This window comes from Phodopus roborovskii, unplaced genomic scaffold, assembly GCF_943737965.1.
Source record: "Phodopus roborovskii unplaced genomic scaffold, PHOROB, whole genome shotgun sequence".
NCBI classification, from domain to species: Eukaryota; Metazoa; Chordata; class Mammalia; order Rodentia; family Cricetidae; genus Phodopus; species Phodopus roborovskii.
In genome coordinates, this window is record NW_026126470.1 from 5,679,987 (window position 1) to 5,696,253 (window position 16,267).

At 39.3% G+C, this 16,267-nt stretch overlaps 1 protein-coding gene across 1 annotated transcript in view; it reads left to right on the forward strand.

Annotated features, from left to right (window-relative positions):
* Window positions 1-545: 545 nt before the first annotated feature.
* Pros1 (protein S) overlaps window positions 546-16,267 on the forward strand; it is a 62,118-nt gene continuing 46,396 nt past the window's right edge. Inside the window, exon 1 of the mRNA XM_051191725.1 lies at window positions 546-819. Coding sequence (XP_051047682.1) covers window positions 744-819 — 76 coding nt within the window. The 5' untranslated portion in view covers window positions 546-743. The remainder of the gene's footprint in view (window positions 820-16,267) is intronic.

Consider the following 16,267-nt stretch of genomic DNA (forward strand, 5'->3'; position numbering starts at 1 on the left):
GGAGGAAACACAACATAGGTTATCAAAACACTCCATTTTCTTTTCCCCCCATTACTTCTGTTCTGAGCAGTCTTTTTCCTAAAGTCCATATTGTCTTCCTAGATCAGGTTGACATCCTGACATCCTCCTGGCTGGCACAGTCTCTGGACAAGGAGACAAGGGAAGACGGGGGGGGGGGGGGAGCGGAAGAGCAAGAGAAAGAATGGGAAGAGGAGAGGAAGAGAAAGGTTGGGAAAAGGAGGAGGAGATAAGAGAGGAGGGAAGGCAGAAGAGAGGGAAGCTGGAGGGACAGTGGGAGAGAGAGGGTGGAGAAAAAAGGGAGGGGTAAAGGGGGGAGGGCAGAGAGAGAGAAGAAGAGGGAGACAGAGGAGGGGGGTCTTTTCTCCATTGGAAAACATCACTTTCTAAAGAAAACAAGTAAATGCCGGTTTGGGGACTGTGACCAAGGACGTCTGATAAACTTTCCGAGGCCTCCGACCTCACTCTCTGAGCCCTCCTCCATCCCCTACACCCCCCCCCCCAGCTGCGAAAAGCTTCCAGGAAATGTCCCAGTCATCGCTTCCCCTCCCGAGCTGGGGGCTGGGAGCGGGCGGTCCCCTCCGCCCCGGGCTGCTCCGCCCGCGCTCGGGCAGGGCCACTACAGAGCTGGGAGAGCTGATCCCAGGCTCGCAGCTCCCCTGGACGGAGCGCCGGCTCGGTCCCTGCTGCGCCAGCCCAGCCGCCGTCCCTGGCCGCTCTCAGCAATGAGGGTCCTGAGCGCGCGCTGCCGGCTGCTGCTGGTATGCCTCGCCCTGCTGCTGCCAGCCTCGGAGACAAACTGTAAGTAATCTGTACCTCCTGGCTTCTTCCTTCCCTACGTGCCCCGGCTGGTAGATTTTCCATTAGGCTGCTTTGCTGCCTGCTAAGTTTCCAGTAAGTTGAGCACCGTTCGGAGTCGGGGCAGCCTGGGTCTAGTGGGCCATGCAAAGGTGGGACAGATCCATTGTCCCCAGGACTTGATGGAAAATCCTGGATGACACTAAGTGTCAAGGGAATTGGGTGAGCCTAGTCCTAAACTATACTAGGAAATTAAGGCGACCCTGTTGCCCTCCCTTTTACAAGAGTGCCCCAGCCTGCACCCTTTCCTGCCCCTAAACTTTCTTTTGCAATTTCTGGACTTTGAACTTGATTGGCTTGTCTCACATTGACAAACTGTTTGAGGACTGCTGGTGTTTTTCATATTCTCTAACCGTGATATGAGAAGTAGCTGTTGGGTGTTATCTTGTTCCAAGGATCATTTTGTACTGAGGGTTTTGACTGCTGCTGCTTTGAGTTGGTGGCATGAATTCTTTGCACCATATTTTTTGAGCTTCTTGATCTTTACTCTTCCCATTTCCAGATTACGGGCAGTATATTGAGTTTTCTCTTAGAAATATATAACAAACAACAAGGCTTTAGTGCATTTTAATTGTCAATTAAATTGTTTTCAAAAGCTTGAATGTGTTCATAATTAACACTGCTTTCTTTTGCTCTTTTGTAGTCTCAGACACTGGCATGGGAGCAATAACTGTATAACAAGTACCATTTAGGCCACCAACAACACCAAAGATGGTAATTAAGTAGGGGTTTGCTGGAATTGCAAGCTTTTATTAATTAGTAAGGCACCGAGCCAGGTATTTTTAAATTTATAACTAAGTTAAAGACCAGAATGTAACTTGTTCACCTTGTATTGAAGATAAACAAGTTACAGTTATAAAACCTCAACAATCAAACCCCTCCAATGAAGCAGCATGTGACTATATGCCTGCACATGATCTGTCTTGTTCATTGGAACAATCATTTTTAGATAACAACAGGGAGGTGGTGGTATACGCCTATAATCCTAGCAAAGTCAGAGGCAAGCAGATCTCTGTGTTCAAGGCCACCTTGGTCTATACAGTGAGTTCCAGGACAACTAGGGCTACACAGAGCAACCTGTCTCAGAAAAAAAACAAAACAACAACAACAAAAAAACAAGATTCAGATAACTGGTGTTTGGGAAAAGAGCAAAGGACAGCAGTGGATGGTCACACAGAGAAATCAAGTTCATTCTACAAGGATATCACAGAAAGAATATTTGACCCTATTATGATCATAAAGTTTCTTATTTTTGTGTCAAATCATCTCCCGGTTTATTGATGAAGAAACAGACACTATGAGCTGCGTCTCCTCCTTAAGGTTCTTTTTTGTTTTGTTTCGTTTTGTTTTGGTGTCTTGTCTGTCATGGGGTTTCTCTGTGGCACTGATCATTACATCCAGGACTTTTTGTGCATGCTAGGCCAGGGAGCTAGATTCCCAAACTCCAGAAGACTAGAAGTTTTAGATTACCTTCCCCATAATTGATTGTATGGTTCTAGAAATAGTGCTATATTACCAGAAATGTTTGCAGAAGATGGTTGTTTTTGAGAGAGTGTTTAACACAAAAGAAACAAACCCAAACCTGAGCCCTGCTCTGTAGTTGTGCCTTGCTCTTAGCCTACAGAAACCTTCTTGACCTTTCAAGGATGTGCTTCTAGAGCCTTCATTTAAACAAGAAAGCAAGTATTCAGTTATTGATTGACTTTCCAAATGCATTTGCATGAAAAAAAACACTCCAAAAATGTAAAAATAAGAAGTACACAAAAAAGCCTTGTGTTTAAAATTTATGCTGTGTACATAATTTGCTCATCACTCATGAGAGGTTGTGGTGATAAGGAAAATGGGAAGAGGAGGATATCTATTTTGGGTAGGCTAATTTGGCCTTATCCAGACTTCCCTTTTGGGTGGATGCAGTCTACTCAGCATACTATTGACCCATCTTTTCTGCAAGGTTTTGTACTCTGCTCTGTCTTTAGCTAACTCTCCCCTTTGCCATACTTTTGTTTTCCTTAGTTTCTACACTGCTACACTAACAGAGTGATTTTCCTCAAGGTTTAGTTTATATTTGGGGTTTGTGCCCCAAGGCATAGTTTCTGATATAGCAATGATGATAAAATCCTTGGGATATTCTTCTACCATGAACTCTATGCCAGGGCATATACTTCACATGGACATTTTCTGTTCACTGAGTTTCATGTCTTCTTTGTATCTTGAGTGAATTATTTAAATATATAAGCTTTAAATAATAATATGGGCAGTTTATTTGTATACAGTAAATATTAAATGAATTGTGAGATAGACATAACCTTTGATACCAGGAACAGAATGGTATACTTCAATTGCAAATATACTGGCATATATATATATATATATATATATATATATATATATATATATACATTCATACGTGTCTGTGTGTGTGTGTGTGTGTGTGTGTGTGTGTGTGTGTGTGTGTTGCAATAATGAATCTTCCTTTAAAGGCAAGGATAGCTGAACCAGGTTTAGTCATTCTTACAAAATACATGAAACAACCAACTAAAAGGAAAGGAAAGGTTTATTCTGACATAGGGAGGCATATGTTAAGGCAGAACAATAGAAAGCCCATTTTTTATGAGGCAGCCCCTCCCCCTAAACCCATGAAGCTGTGAATTCAAAACTTTGAGCAATGCTTTTATGGCTTAATGACCTCCCAAAGGCCCACTTCAGATTACTGCTTCCTTAAAGAGGAAGTGCTCAATGCTCACTGAATGAACTTTTTGTAGGGCATTTAACACCTATAAGATAATGGCATCCCTATGCCTCAAGGACACATGCCCATCTCAGGATGTAGAAGGCATCAGGATGCACTAGTCTGGCTTTGAGTCTCTGTGTCTTACCAATTCCTCAGTGAAAAAGTCAAAGTCCCAAAGTGTTTTCAGAGATTCACTCTTCATTATGAGCTTTGAAATTCAAGAAAAACAAGTTGCATACATCCATTATAAAAGTATACATACATGGGGAACACTCCTATGCCAAATGCAAAGAACTGTAAAACAGGAAGGCAGAATCAGTTTGAAGAAGACTGAGAACTTGAAGGACAAACATTGAATGCTATAGTCACATGTCTGCCATCTGAGGCATGTGATGTTATGGTATGAGCCCTAAAAGCCACTACCCACAGAACCCCCAGGGATTCACTTCTCAATGGAAGATTTACATTTACCCACCTTATAGCCCATGAAGGATGGATATTCTGGATTCATGAGATCACCTCAAGGCTTTGTCTTCCTAACTGTCCAGGCACAAAGTGCTTGCATTATTTTTTAATGATACTAATCTCTTGAGTGCCCTCATGAGCAGCAATCATCCTAACTCTACAGGCTTTTCTTTGTTGACCACACAGCAGATTTTTCAAGTCTTTCTGTTCTGGTTTTTTTTTTTTTTTTTTCTTTTTTCTTCCTGAGTCTTACTGTAACTCTAGCTGAGGTCAAGCAGCAATACTGAAGCCACATCCTGGATGCAAAGATGCCTTGGAATTTTTTCACATGTTTGAGTGGTGTGTCACTTTTAAGCCTCCCCCCCCCCCACATACAGTTGCAAAATATTGGGAAAATGTAGGCAAGTTCTTTGCCCGAATGTAGCATAAATGACCTTTAGTCCTGTTCCCAAAGCAGTCTTCTCTTCACTTTCATTTGAAACCTCTCTGCCATGGTTGTTACATTAGAACAATATTTTAATCTTTTGAGGTTCTTCCAGAATCATCCATTAATCTCCACTCACAATGTTGTACAGTACACCTTTTCTAGCCTGCTTCCCCAAACTATTGCAAACTGTTCTAAACTTTATTTCCTATAATCACAGCAACAGCCCCAATCCTAGTGTCAGGTTTCTTGTCATCATGTTATTATTGTGAAAAAAACAAACAAAACAAAAAATATCCAAGAAAATCACCCAGGACAAGGAAAGATTTACTTGGGCTCATGCTTTCAGACTTTCATATGTGGTTATTTGGCCTTGTTTCTGTGCCTACAATCATGGAAGGATGCTATGGTACTGAAGCACCGTTCACCTCATCTCCTTGAGGCTAGGAAGCAAAAGGAGAGCTTATTTCATATTCCTCCCCCAGTCCATTAAGCTATGCATCCATCTATCGGTTAATCCATTGATGAATCCAGAACACTCTCTCACCAGTGACATACCAAAGACTCCACCCACCTTGGATTTTTTTTTTCCCATTGTACAACCTTTGTCATAGAATTCATATTTGTTGCTGTTGGTTTTCTTTTCTCTCTTTTTAAATTGAAATAGATTCTTCTCTCATTCAATACACTTGACCATAGGCCACAGTTTCCTCTCCCTCCACTCCTGGTAAACCCTGCCTCCCATCTCCCTCCATATCTGTTTCCCTTCAGAAAAGAGCATTCCTCCAAGAGAAAACAACCAAAAAAAGTTACAATAAGACAAGGCAAAAGCTCTCATAATGAGGCTGAACAAGACAGCCCAATAGGAGGAAGTGAGTTCTAAGAATGAGCAGGCAAAAAAGTCAAAGACACACCTGCCCCCACTGTTATAGGAGTACCGCAGAAATACCAATCTAACAGTCCTAACCTATACAGAGGCCCATGGTGGCCACGTGCCTGCCAATTCAGTTTCTGTGAGCCCATGTGAATCCTGCTTTGTTGATTCGGTGGGGCATGATCTCCTGGTGTCCTCCATCCTCTCTGACTCCTACAATCTTTCCTCCTCCTTTACAAAGGGTTTCCTGAACTCCAGGGCGAGGAACCTGATAGAGACCTCAAATTTAGACTCCCTCTACACATAAGTATCTGGCTGTGGATGTCTCCATCCACTCCCATCTGCTGGCCGAGGAAGCGGTATCTAGTAATGGTTGGTGATGCAAAAAGTATATCACTTAAACAGACACACACAGACACACACGCACACACACACACACACCCACTTTTTTCTAAGATCTTTGAGAATTTAAAACTATGTTTTGAAAAATTGTTTGAGCAGGTGTGGTGGCACACTTCTTTAATCCCAGAACTCAGGAAGCAGAGGTAGGCAGATCATTGTGAGTTTGAGGCCAGCCTGGTCTACATAGCAAGTTCCAGTACAGTCAGTACTACACAGAAAACAAACAAACAAACAAACAAACAAAAATTCATTTGATTAGTTTTTTTTTGAAAAGTTCATACAATGTATTTTGATCATATTTATACTCCTCTCCAAACTCCTACAAGATGACCCCCCCCCACCTACCTAACTCAGTGTTTCTTTAAAAAAGGAGAGAAAAATGAGCCAGTTGGTGATGGTGCATGCCTTTAATTCCAGCACTTGGGAGGCAGAGGCATGCAGAACTCTGTGAGTTTGAGACAAGCCTGCTCTGCAGATTGAGTTTTGGGACACAGAGAAAACCTGTCTTGAAAAACTGCAAAAAACAATATAAAAAAATGGAATCTATTTTGTGCTACATACATTCTTATGTGTATGATAATCACTGGAGTGTGGCCAACCTACAAGTTGCCTCACCCTTGAGAACTTACTCTTCCTTTTCCAGCAGGAAGAGTTTAGGTGGGCATAAAGCCCCATCCCTAGCTAGTAAGTACTTAGACAGAACTTAGACTCTCAATATCGGATCTCTCAATCACTCTATTTAGATAACTCCTAAATATTTGAGTGTATAATAAGATCAATGAAAAATTTCCCATTGGTATTAGTACTATTCCTTAGTTAGAGGTAATGTTGTATGGGTATAGGACTCAGATCAAGTCTTAATACTGGTGATGACAGACACAATAAACCCAAATGCAGAATAATGTCTCTGAGTCTAAGTCATTAATCCTTCACAACAGAACAACCTTAGTTCATCCACTTTTCAATAATCTGCTGATTACTAAATGCCTATTTCCCAACAGCTTAAAGAATACTGGTTCTTTTGGTAAGATCAGTGTTTTTATTTCTGTGTGAGCCTTGATGTACAAAAGCCCACATGCAGTGTCCTTGTATAACCATCTTTAATGTGTGACTGCCTTTGTTCTCCAATGTTATTTTTTATGTATTATTATTTGTGTGTGTGTGTGTGAGAGAGAGAGAGACAGAGACAGAGAGAGAATTCTTCTCATCCTTACATGGGTTCTGGGGATAATACTCAGGTAGTTAGACTTTCATGGTAGATGCTGCTACCTACTAAAACATGCCAATGGCCCTGTGTCTGCTATTTTATGGACTTTGCAGAGTTAAGAAAAAAACTCTATGGCCAGAGAGATGGCTCAGAGGTTGAGAGCACTAACTCCTCTTTCAGAGTTCAATTCCCAGCACCCACACGGTAGATCACAACCATCTATAATAAGATCTGATGACCTCTTCTGGTATGCAGGTAAACATGCAGACAGAACCATGTATATACAATAAATAAATAAATAAATACATCTTTAAAAAAGAGTGAAATAAGCTCCAAACCACTGAGAATTGGGAATTGGAAGATTATTTTGTGACTTTAGAATTAATGTGTTACGATTCCATAGCCAATCTTTTTCTAGGAGATTATAAAACTTTAAACTAATGCCAGTAACAGATATCAGCAATATGCACCTGTGTTCTTGCATTAGTTCTAAAAGTCCGATGAATTGATTCCTCGTGATACAGAATTCACTTCATTGTTTATACCTAGCCTCCTTCATCATGTCCACACCAGTGCCCATGCCCCAATGGGTGTGGTCAGTGCAACAGGTTCAGGCAGGGTGGATATCTCACTACAATTCCCCTTTTAGTCTAAAGGAAAGATTTAGGCTTGATACAACACTATATACAAAGATAGCAAATATCAAATATGCTCTAGGAGAAGGAAAATGTAAGAACATCCACACTTTAGACCTATTGCCAGTGAGGCAACAAGAGCAAATGGCAAGAACTATAGTCCAAGGCTTCTTATGAAAGAAAACAAGCATAGACAATCACAGAGTCCAGTGTGTTTTTGTATAACTCTCTCCTATCTTATTGCATCTAGTACACACGACTGCCAACATTCTTGCAATAAGGGGAGCAGTGGAGGAGGGTATTTTGCCTCAGTGGGGAAATAGCAAAGCTCACCTTTACTTTCTGTTCAAATAGTTGCATGCCAAGGGAGTTCCGGGCATGTCCCATGAACTTTGTCAGCTGTCTCTGTCATATCCATTTTTCATTGAAAGCTAAAAGATGTTCCTTCTCCTCAGGGAATTACAAACACCCATTGTGTCCTTAACTTTTGCCAATTTTTCATACAAAAGTGTGAATCTATTTAGCTATCTGCATACGTAAAATTTGTGGTAGACAGAACAACTAGTTATTTCTTGAATGTATATACCAGATGGGGACTTAGAATTTACACCGAGTTGATATTAATATGGCAGAATGAACAAACAAAATAGCTGCTTTTGAAGATGTACTTGCAATGAGAACTTCGTCTCCTCTTTTGTTGCTCCCTCACTGGTACTAGTAATTGATATGGTTTATGATGGCCTACTTATTAATCATACTTTAAAAATAACTTTTGGCATTTTCTAGACTGTTATTTCTTTTTTAAAATCACTTTTTCAGTTGAACATTATAGTTTATACCTGTCAATTTCCAACACTCTGGGAACCCGAGGCGGGAGATTATTGAGACCAACAGACTGGCTTGACCAATGTTGCAATTTTGTTAATGTCTGCACATGCTTAGCAATTGGGCCGCTGTGTTTTGAAGGTCTTTCCTTTCCCTTAGAATTTTTAATTGGCATTTTTAAGGAGTACAATGCAACATTTCTATGTGTGTATACCCATGAAATGACTAAATCATAGTTATTAGCACATAACTTGCTTTTAATGTTTATCATTTCTGTTGAGAACATTTAAAATTCTCATTTAACTGCTTTGAAAAATCCCAGCCTACTATTAATAACACAGTGTCTCATTTAGCCCTGGTCAGCTTACTCGCTTAAATTTCTTTTTAGAAATTCAATTTTTAAATTATATTTTGCTTATTTCTGTGAGGTGCACACGTACATGTGTGTGAGTGTGTGTCTTATGGTATACATATGGAGGTTAAAGTACAACTTTGTAGAGGTAGTTGGTTCTCTCTGTTCATCATGTGTATCTTAGAGTAAGAACTCAGGTCTTCAGGCTTAGCAGCCAGTACCTTTACAGGCTGAGCCTTTTCACTACTCCAAAGTAATCTAAGTGCTATCTAATTGAGAAAATATCTAACCAGACAATGTAACATTTGTTCTGAATAAATTATTTGTGACTTGATATCAAACATTAAAAATGATACTTATTTTATGGGACTGGAGAGATGCTGAGCAGTTACAGCAGGTACTGGTAGTGCAGAGAATCAGTTTGGTTCCCGGCTCCCACATCAGATGCTTAACAATTTTTTTTTAAACTCCAGTTGCAAAGGAGCTGACATCTCTGGTCTTTCTTACACCCACACACAGACACACATGCATACAAATAGTAAAGAAACTCCAAAATTTTCAATGATTCTTGTCTTAGATACAGTGAACTTATATACAATATACCACTCTTTAAAAATGACAAATATTCTTAGCTTGTGTTCATAGTAATCATTTAACCAGAATAGTATTGGAGAATATTTAGTATGCTTCCAACCAACCATTCAACTATCTCAATCATACTGAGAGACACATATTCATAATAGTTTTTTGGATATGACCATGTTCGTTTCATTGGCTTAATTTCCTAGAATTGCAAGCTGAATGTCTAAATAGTATGTCTATTTAGACATACTAATAAGTAGATGGAAGGTTTCAGATACATGCTGGGAAATAGCTCCTTGGAAATCTGCTTCAAAAAGTTAGTAGCTTTCATATTTGCCAACATTGATCATTAACTTAAAAAATAATCTTTGTAAATGCAGCAATTGAAAAATGGGAGATGACTTTTGGGGTAAGTGAAGGAGTAGAATCTTAGCTTGATGTTTAAACTTGCCCAAAATTCTTAAGAAAAACTTGAAAATGTTGGAGTTTTTGGATCACAATTCAGCGATGCTTGGTAATGTAACCTTTCTTTTTATCTACTTCCTGGGGAGGCTTCAGGAATTCTGATAGCATTTTCATTCAACTTCTTTTTATAATTGTTTTGATCCTGTGTTATCTATTTTGAAATGCTATTGATGATTCAGTTCATTCTTTTCCTAGTGGGGTCTTTTTCTCCTAGATTTGTAAGTTCTATGTGTATGTTAAAAACTTTTAATCCCTTCTAATACTAAATGTATTCTTTGACAATTTCATACATATCCATAAAGCACTGTAGCTCCCAGCTCCAGGATCAGCTTAGCTTGTCTTATCATCCTCCTTTCTTCCCTGAAAGACCTTTTCCCACATCCTTGATTTTTTTGTTGTTGTTGGTTTTTTTTTTTTTTTTTAGTTTTGTTTTTCTGAATCAGCTTCTGTGTTTTGGTGAACGGACATTTCAGTATTTATAAGCCAAATCTATGTTTATATGGTTTTCCCTTTTTATTTGCATTTGGGTAATAAGGACTCCCCTAACGCGGTTCAATAAGGATCAGGATAAACAAATAGGCCGAATAGATGTTTATTCAGGGAGAAATAACTTACAACCTAGACAGATGAACTCCAGGAAATTCAACCCAATCCTCTCCTGTCAGAGTCACACCAGCAAGAGCGCTTTTCCTGGCTCTCCCTCGACCTCCTTCCACAGGTCACTCCGCCCATGGCTCCACCCCCAATGGGCGTGGTCAGTGCCAGAGAAGGACCATCTCACTATACTCCCCCACTTCAATACAATATAAACATAGGAAAATCCTGCCAAATCCTGTGGTAAAACAGTAGAAAACCCACAGTTTCATAAAAATGTTGCATCAGTTGGCAGATGATTGAATGACAGGAATGAACTTGTGTGGCTAGCTGTCAAGTTTAAAAGCAGGTATCAAGATTTCAACGGCTACAGTATGGGTCCACTTAGTATACATGTCTGCCCAGCTTAGCTATTAGCGAAGATCATTTTTATCCCTGGTAGTGACTGGGAGTTGAAAGACAAAGGTCAACAATTCTAGAGTCTCCTGCTTAATGACTACCTATTTTTCCAGTGCAGTTTAAAGATGCTGGTCCATAAGCGAGGGAGTGCATACTGCTAATCTCTGATCCCAGGATTTAAGACAGGGAGTGGGCAGAATCAGGGGTTTAAGAGCATCTTTAACTACATAGTGACTTTGAAGTTGGCCAGGACTACATGAAAGTCTGTAAAGTGGACTTACTGAGCAATTTATGAAAGTCTACAGCAATTACGGTTTTAAGTGAAACTGCATCAAGATTACAGATTAATTTGGATGCTATATCTTGGAAAATATTTGGCTTTCCTACCAAGAGTTATTATATGATATATTACATGACATATTACAGATTATAATATGACATTTATATCTTCTAATAACGTTTTATGGTGTCTGTGCATGTGTGTGTGATATGTATGTGTGCGTTTGTATATATGTGTGTACATATGTGTGTTGTGTGTTGCTCTGGATCAAACTAAGGGTCACATGAGTGCTCAGCAAATGCTTTACCATCAAGTCATCTCTCCAACCCTACCATGTTCTTTCCGCAGTGACCTCAACATGCTTTACTTAATTTATTTAATATTAATATTTCTGCAGACATTATATTGCTACTCCGTATTATGTGTCTAATTTTTATTTGTGTTAGAAAATGTGCTGGGGTTTTTTTTCTATATTTTATTTGAATTTTTGTGTTCTTTGATTATGTTTTGTCTTCTACCAACTCCTCCAAGAACCACTAACAACCCTATCCACTCAACTTCATGCTTACTCAAAAAAAAAAAAAAAAAAGTTCACAAAAATGAAAGTCATAGCAAGTAAGCAAAAGACCAAACAAAAATCCCATGGAATGAGTTTTATATTGGACTTCTACTCCTGGGCACAAGCCTCCTCTGGAATATGTTTGATATACCTACTGACATTCCATTGTAGAAAATGGATTTCCCTTTGCCAGCTGGTGTCAACTGCAGATAGCTTCTTAGAGATGGGACCCCTTGTCTGCTTCCTCCTCTCTCAGTGCTGGAACCCTCCCTGTCTGTCTTGAGTCAGTGCAGACCCTGTGCACGCTGCCACAGGATCTGTGAAGTCATATATGCCTCATTCCAGTTGTGTCTGGAAGAGTTGGTTTCTTTGGAGTCATCCGTTACCTCACTCTTATAAGCTTTTTACATCTGCTTCTTCATAGATCTCTGAGGTTTGGGGAGGTGGGTTTAGAAGACTTATCATTTAGGATTTTATTTTAAGAATTATTGTTTGTCTGAAACTTTTAGAATACTCTCATCAGCACTAATTGATTTTCAGTCTTTGGATGTCCCTGATAATCATTCATGTTATTACCAGGACAGTTTGTTTTTGCTTATAGAATACTTTCATTTTCTTTCCTGAGATTTCTCTGTGTAGCCCTGGCTGTCCCAGAATTCACTCAGTAGACCAGCCTGGTCTCAAACTCAGAGGTCAGCCTTCCTCTGCCTTCTGAATGTTAGAATTAAAGGCATGTTCCACCACATTTGCTAAAAATATAGACATAGGAATGAGGACATGCTCATCTGTAGGGTCTTTGTCTGAAACAAGACAGACAGAACCCAACTGCTTTGTTGTTTTGTAAAGTAATCTAAATAACTTCATTGTTATAGTTTCTTTTCTGAGGAGAGGAGGATGTAGTATGTTGCGTAGGCTGACCTCAAATTCAAGATTCCCCTGTCTCAACCTCTCAAGTGGTTGGGAGGCATATGTCATCATGCCCAACATTAATGCTTATTCTTATTATCTCTTGATTGGATTCATATCATGTCTCCAACTTGCTTTCTTTTATCTAGTTGCTTTCTTTATATGAAGCATAGTGCTTCTCATGAGTTCTGGAAATACATTTTTACACACTATTAGCATGGTACCTGAACTACACCCCGTACCTCTTTTGTACTTCCTTGATGGCTTCCTTTCTTCTATCCTCTACTCTGTCCTCTTGGAAGTCTACAGAATGAATCCTTTACAATTTTGATCTCTGAATGTTCTATCCTTGAAATTTTATTTTAGGTTCCAGAAAATGTCTTTAATTTTTCTCTTAGCACTTTTCTGTTTCAATATTTCATTGTAGTTTTTAAAGTTTTATTTGGTTGTAAGTTTGATTTTTCCCATAGATAACTGTTTTATCTTCTTAAGTCGTTATGATGATGTTCATTACCTTTTAAAGTTTTCTTTTAAGTTCTGCAAATTATCTGTTTTTCCAAATCATGCCAGTTTTCTTGGTATTTCTTTTTTCTTTCTTTTTACTTTATTTGAGATAAGCTATCAATATATAGCCCAGGCTGTTCCAGATTTGTATCCTTTCTCTATTTCCAAGTGTTGAGGTGATAGACTTGCACTGGACTTTCTCTCTGAATCTTTATCTCAATCCTTGTCCCTTCTTTCCCTAATAAGTTGTCATTAGATTCTATTGTTACTTAGATTAGGGTTTGGCCATTCCACAGGGAATTCTGAGAGTCTGGTAGAAATTGTATTGAACTGTAAACATCTAGTGGATGATCAATCAGTATTCCAATGCTTTACTTGCATGTGTGTACTTTAAAAGGCCAATAACATGTTAAGAGTCAAAGGGGAACCACCGAGCATTTTGGTTCTTTTCTATCCTCTCTATTTGTGTACATATTTTGATCAAATCCGGAGCTCATAAGTTGCAAATTAAGTTGGAGTTCTTTTTAATTAGCTGACCTGGGGAAAGAACCCAGGAGGATTTGACACTGCTAAGTGCATGCTCCATCCCCAAGCAGCACCCCAGGCCCCTGTGAGCCTCAAAGCACACTTCATACTTGTTGATTTCAGTGAGCTGTAGGAGGCTGCAAGGAGTGGAAAGCTATAGAATGAGGCCAGCTCTTCATTCAGTGTTGACTCTCATGTCCCCAAATAGTCAGTTATTTGTCCAGACAGACGCACAGACACAGGCCGGTGAAGTAATAGTACTGATGCCATCTTAATAAAATAGGTCAATGAGAACAAAGGCAAAATATTTTCCTTGTGTTCACTTCTTGGTACATGACGTCAAAATCAGGTCATGTTTTGGTGTTCCCAGTGGGCAGGAGATTAGAGTGGCTGAGAAGCTGACCGTGCAGCTATCATACTGTAGCCACCAAAGGGGCTCCTGTTGTGACTTTGTGGAGATGTAGCATAGCAGTTAGGAGAACAGCAATGCCTAGAGAAACTTTCTGTCATACCTTACCAAACTGAGAACTTCAAATCTCTTCAAATAAAGTATTTTCACTTGTCTCTTGACTAAAAAAATGGACAGTGTAATAGTGTTGTTTTGATTCTCTCTCTCTCTCTCTCTCTCTCTCTCTCTCTCTCTCTCTCTCTCTCTCTCTCTCTCTCTCTCTTTCTGGGTGACAAGTTTGGCACTTAGAAGCAAACAATTAACCTTCACTGCTTCGTCTCTCCCTGGTTGAATCAAAGGCTCCAATCTTGAGAAGACAACCACAGTGATTTATTCTGTTTCCCTCTAGAATAGAGGATGTAAATGAAACTAATAAGTAAGTCGTGGAGTCAGGAGAGGCCCATTTCACTTCTGTTGTAGATAAACAGTCCAGACATTGTTTCTCTCCACAGTCCGTCACTGAATTGTTCCAGAGTGAAGGTCAGTGGTCACATTTTTAAATAACACCAATGGCTCCTCTATTTCAAATTAGAAAAAAAAAAAAAAAAAAAAAAAAAAAAGCCAGCTTCGCTCCTCTGTTCAAATGATTCAGCGTGATTTTTGCATACATCACATGCAATTATTTCCTCTTTGCATTTTCCCCTTGCATCCCAGATTCAAATCCTAACACAAACCTATCTTGTAATCTTTAATCCTTTAAAATGTTTATCATCAGTTTTTTTTTTTTGGCTCCATATTTTGATGCCCTAATATATGCCTTACATTTCCAGAATAGGTTTTTAACCACTGTTTTCCCATTGGCACAGTTGTATGAGAAGAAATACTTGCTCAGAAGCATAATAGAAAATATTAAAATGTGAAATTTAGAGAAAAGCAAGTACAACACCCTTCATTTAAAGAAAATACTGTTTGGGGCAAGATTAAAGTATAAGATGCATATAAGCACAGTATTGCTTTGCAAAAGCTAGGCAAGCTTTCCTGAAATTTGGTAATAATTTAAAGGGATGAAAAGCCTACTTAAGAATATTTATCTTTGGATTTTTCTTAACTCTTGCAAAAGCCACATTTTCAAAACATTCTCTACATTGCCAAACAGAACTCTCATGAAATATTTATGCAAAGAAATAAAAATTTATAGCTTAAATCTAATTGTGGTTAATGACATTTTTCATATCCAGTCATCATTATTGACTCAAGATTGTTGTATGCTGTGCAATTTTGTTTTTCATAAGCTTTAAAGAAAACACACTATTTCAACTATTTAAGCCATGCGAAGTACAATGTCAAAGTGTCAAGTGGCTGTTCTGTTTGTATAGTGAAAAGGCATTTCCATCTTGCATGCAACACTGAATCACAAACACAGATGAACACTGCCAAGATTCTCCTCTCACACACATTCTTCCATGAGCAGTTTTTCATTCTTAGGACGCCCAGTAAAAAGAACTCAGGGAAAGGGACAGAGGGCAAATCCTAAAAGAGAAGCAAGCTTTTGGAAGAAGGAATGGACAGCCAGCCATCTTTGCTAAAGACAAGACATCAAACTGGAAGAGTTTTATATAAGTCTGTCTAGAAGTTAGATACCCCTCCACCTGTCATCCACTTCTGACTGTTGAGTAGGTTTTGGATAGAAATGCTTGGAGGTCATTGGGAAAACACATCAGTCATGCTCTTCTTTAAATATTAATATCAAACGCTTCATAGCTGAAGTTAGTATTTCTAAATTAAGTTATTCTTCCACAGTTCCATACACACACACAAACACACACACACACACACACACACACACACACACACACACAAACACACTTTGGTTATACTCACCCCCTACCCTCTTACCCCCTCTCACTTCCAAAACCATCCTCTCTCCTTTCTCCCAGCATATCTCCATCCTACTTTCGTGACTTCTTTGCTTCTCTTCATCACTCACTGAGTTTAACTAGAACTGCCCATGGATGAGGAGCTATGTACCCATGCATCACCAGTAGCTTCAGCATTGAAAACAATTATGTCTTATCCCTCATGGCTACCAAATTTCCCCTGATCATGATGGTCCAATGAGCCCTGCATGCTTCTATCGCTGAATTTTTAAGGGCTAAGTCATGTGTAGAAATTCCTTATTTCCAGCAGACTTAAACTGTGTCTATCCTTCCTCCTCTTAAAATCCTAAGGATAACCTGATGCATGATTCCACCAAAGTTCATTGGGAGAACAAAT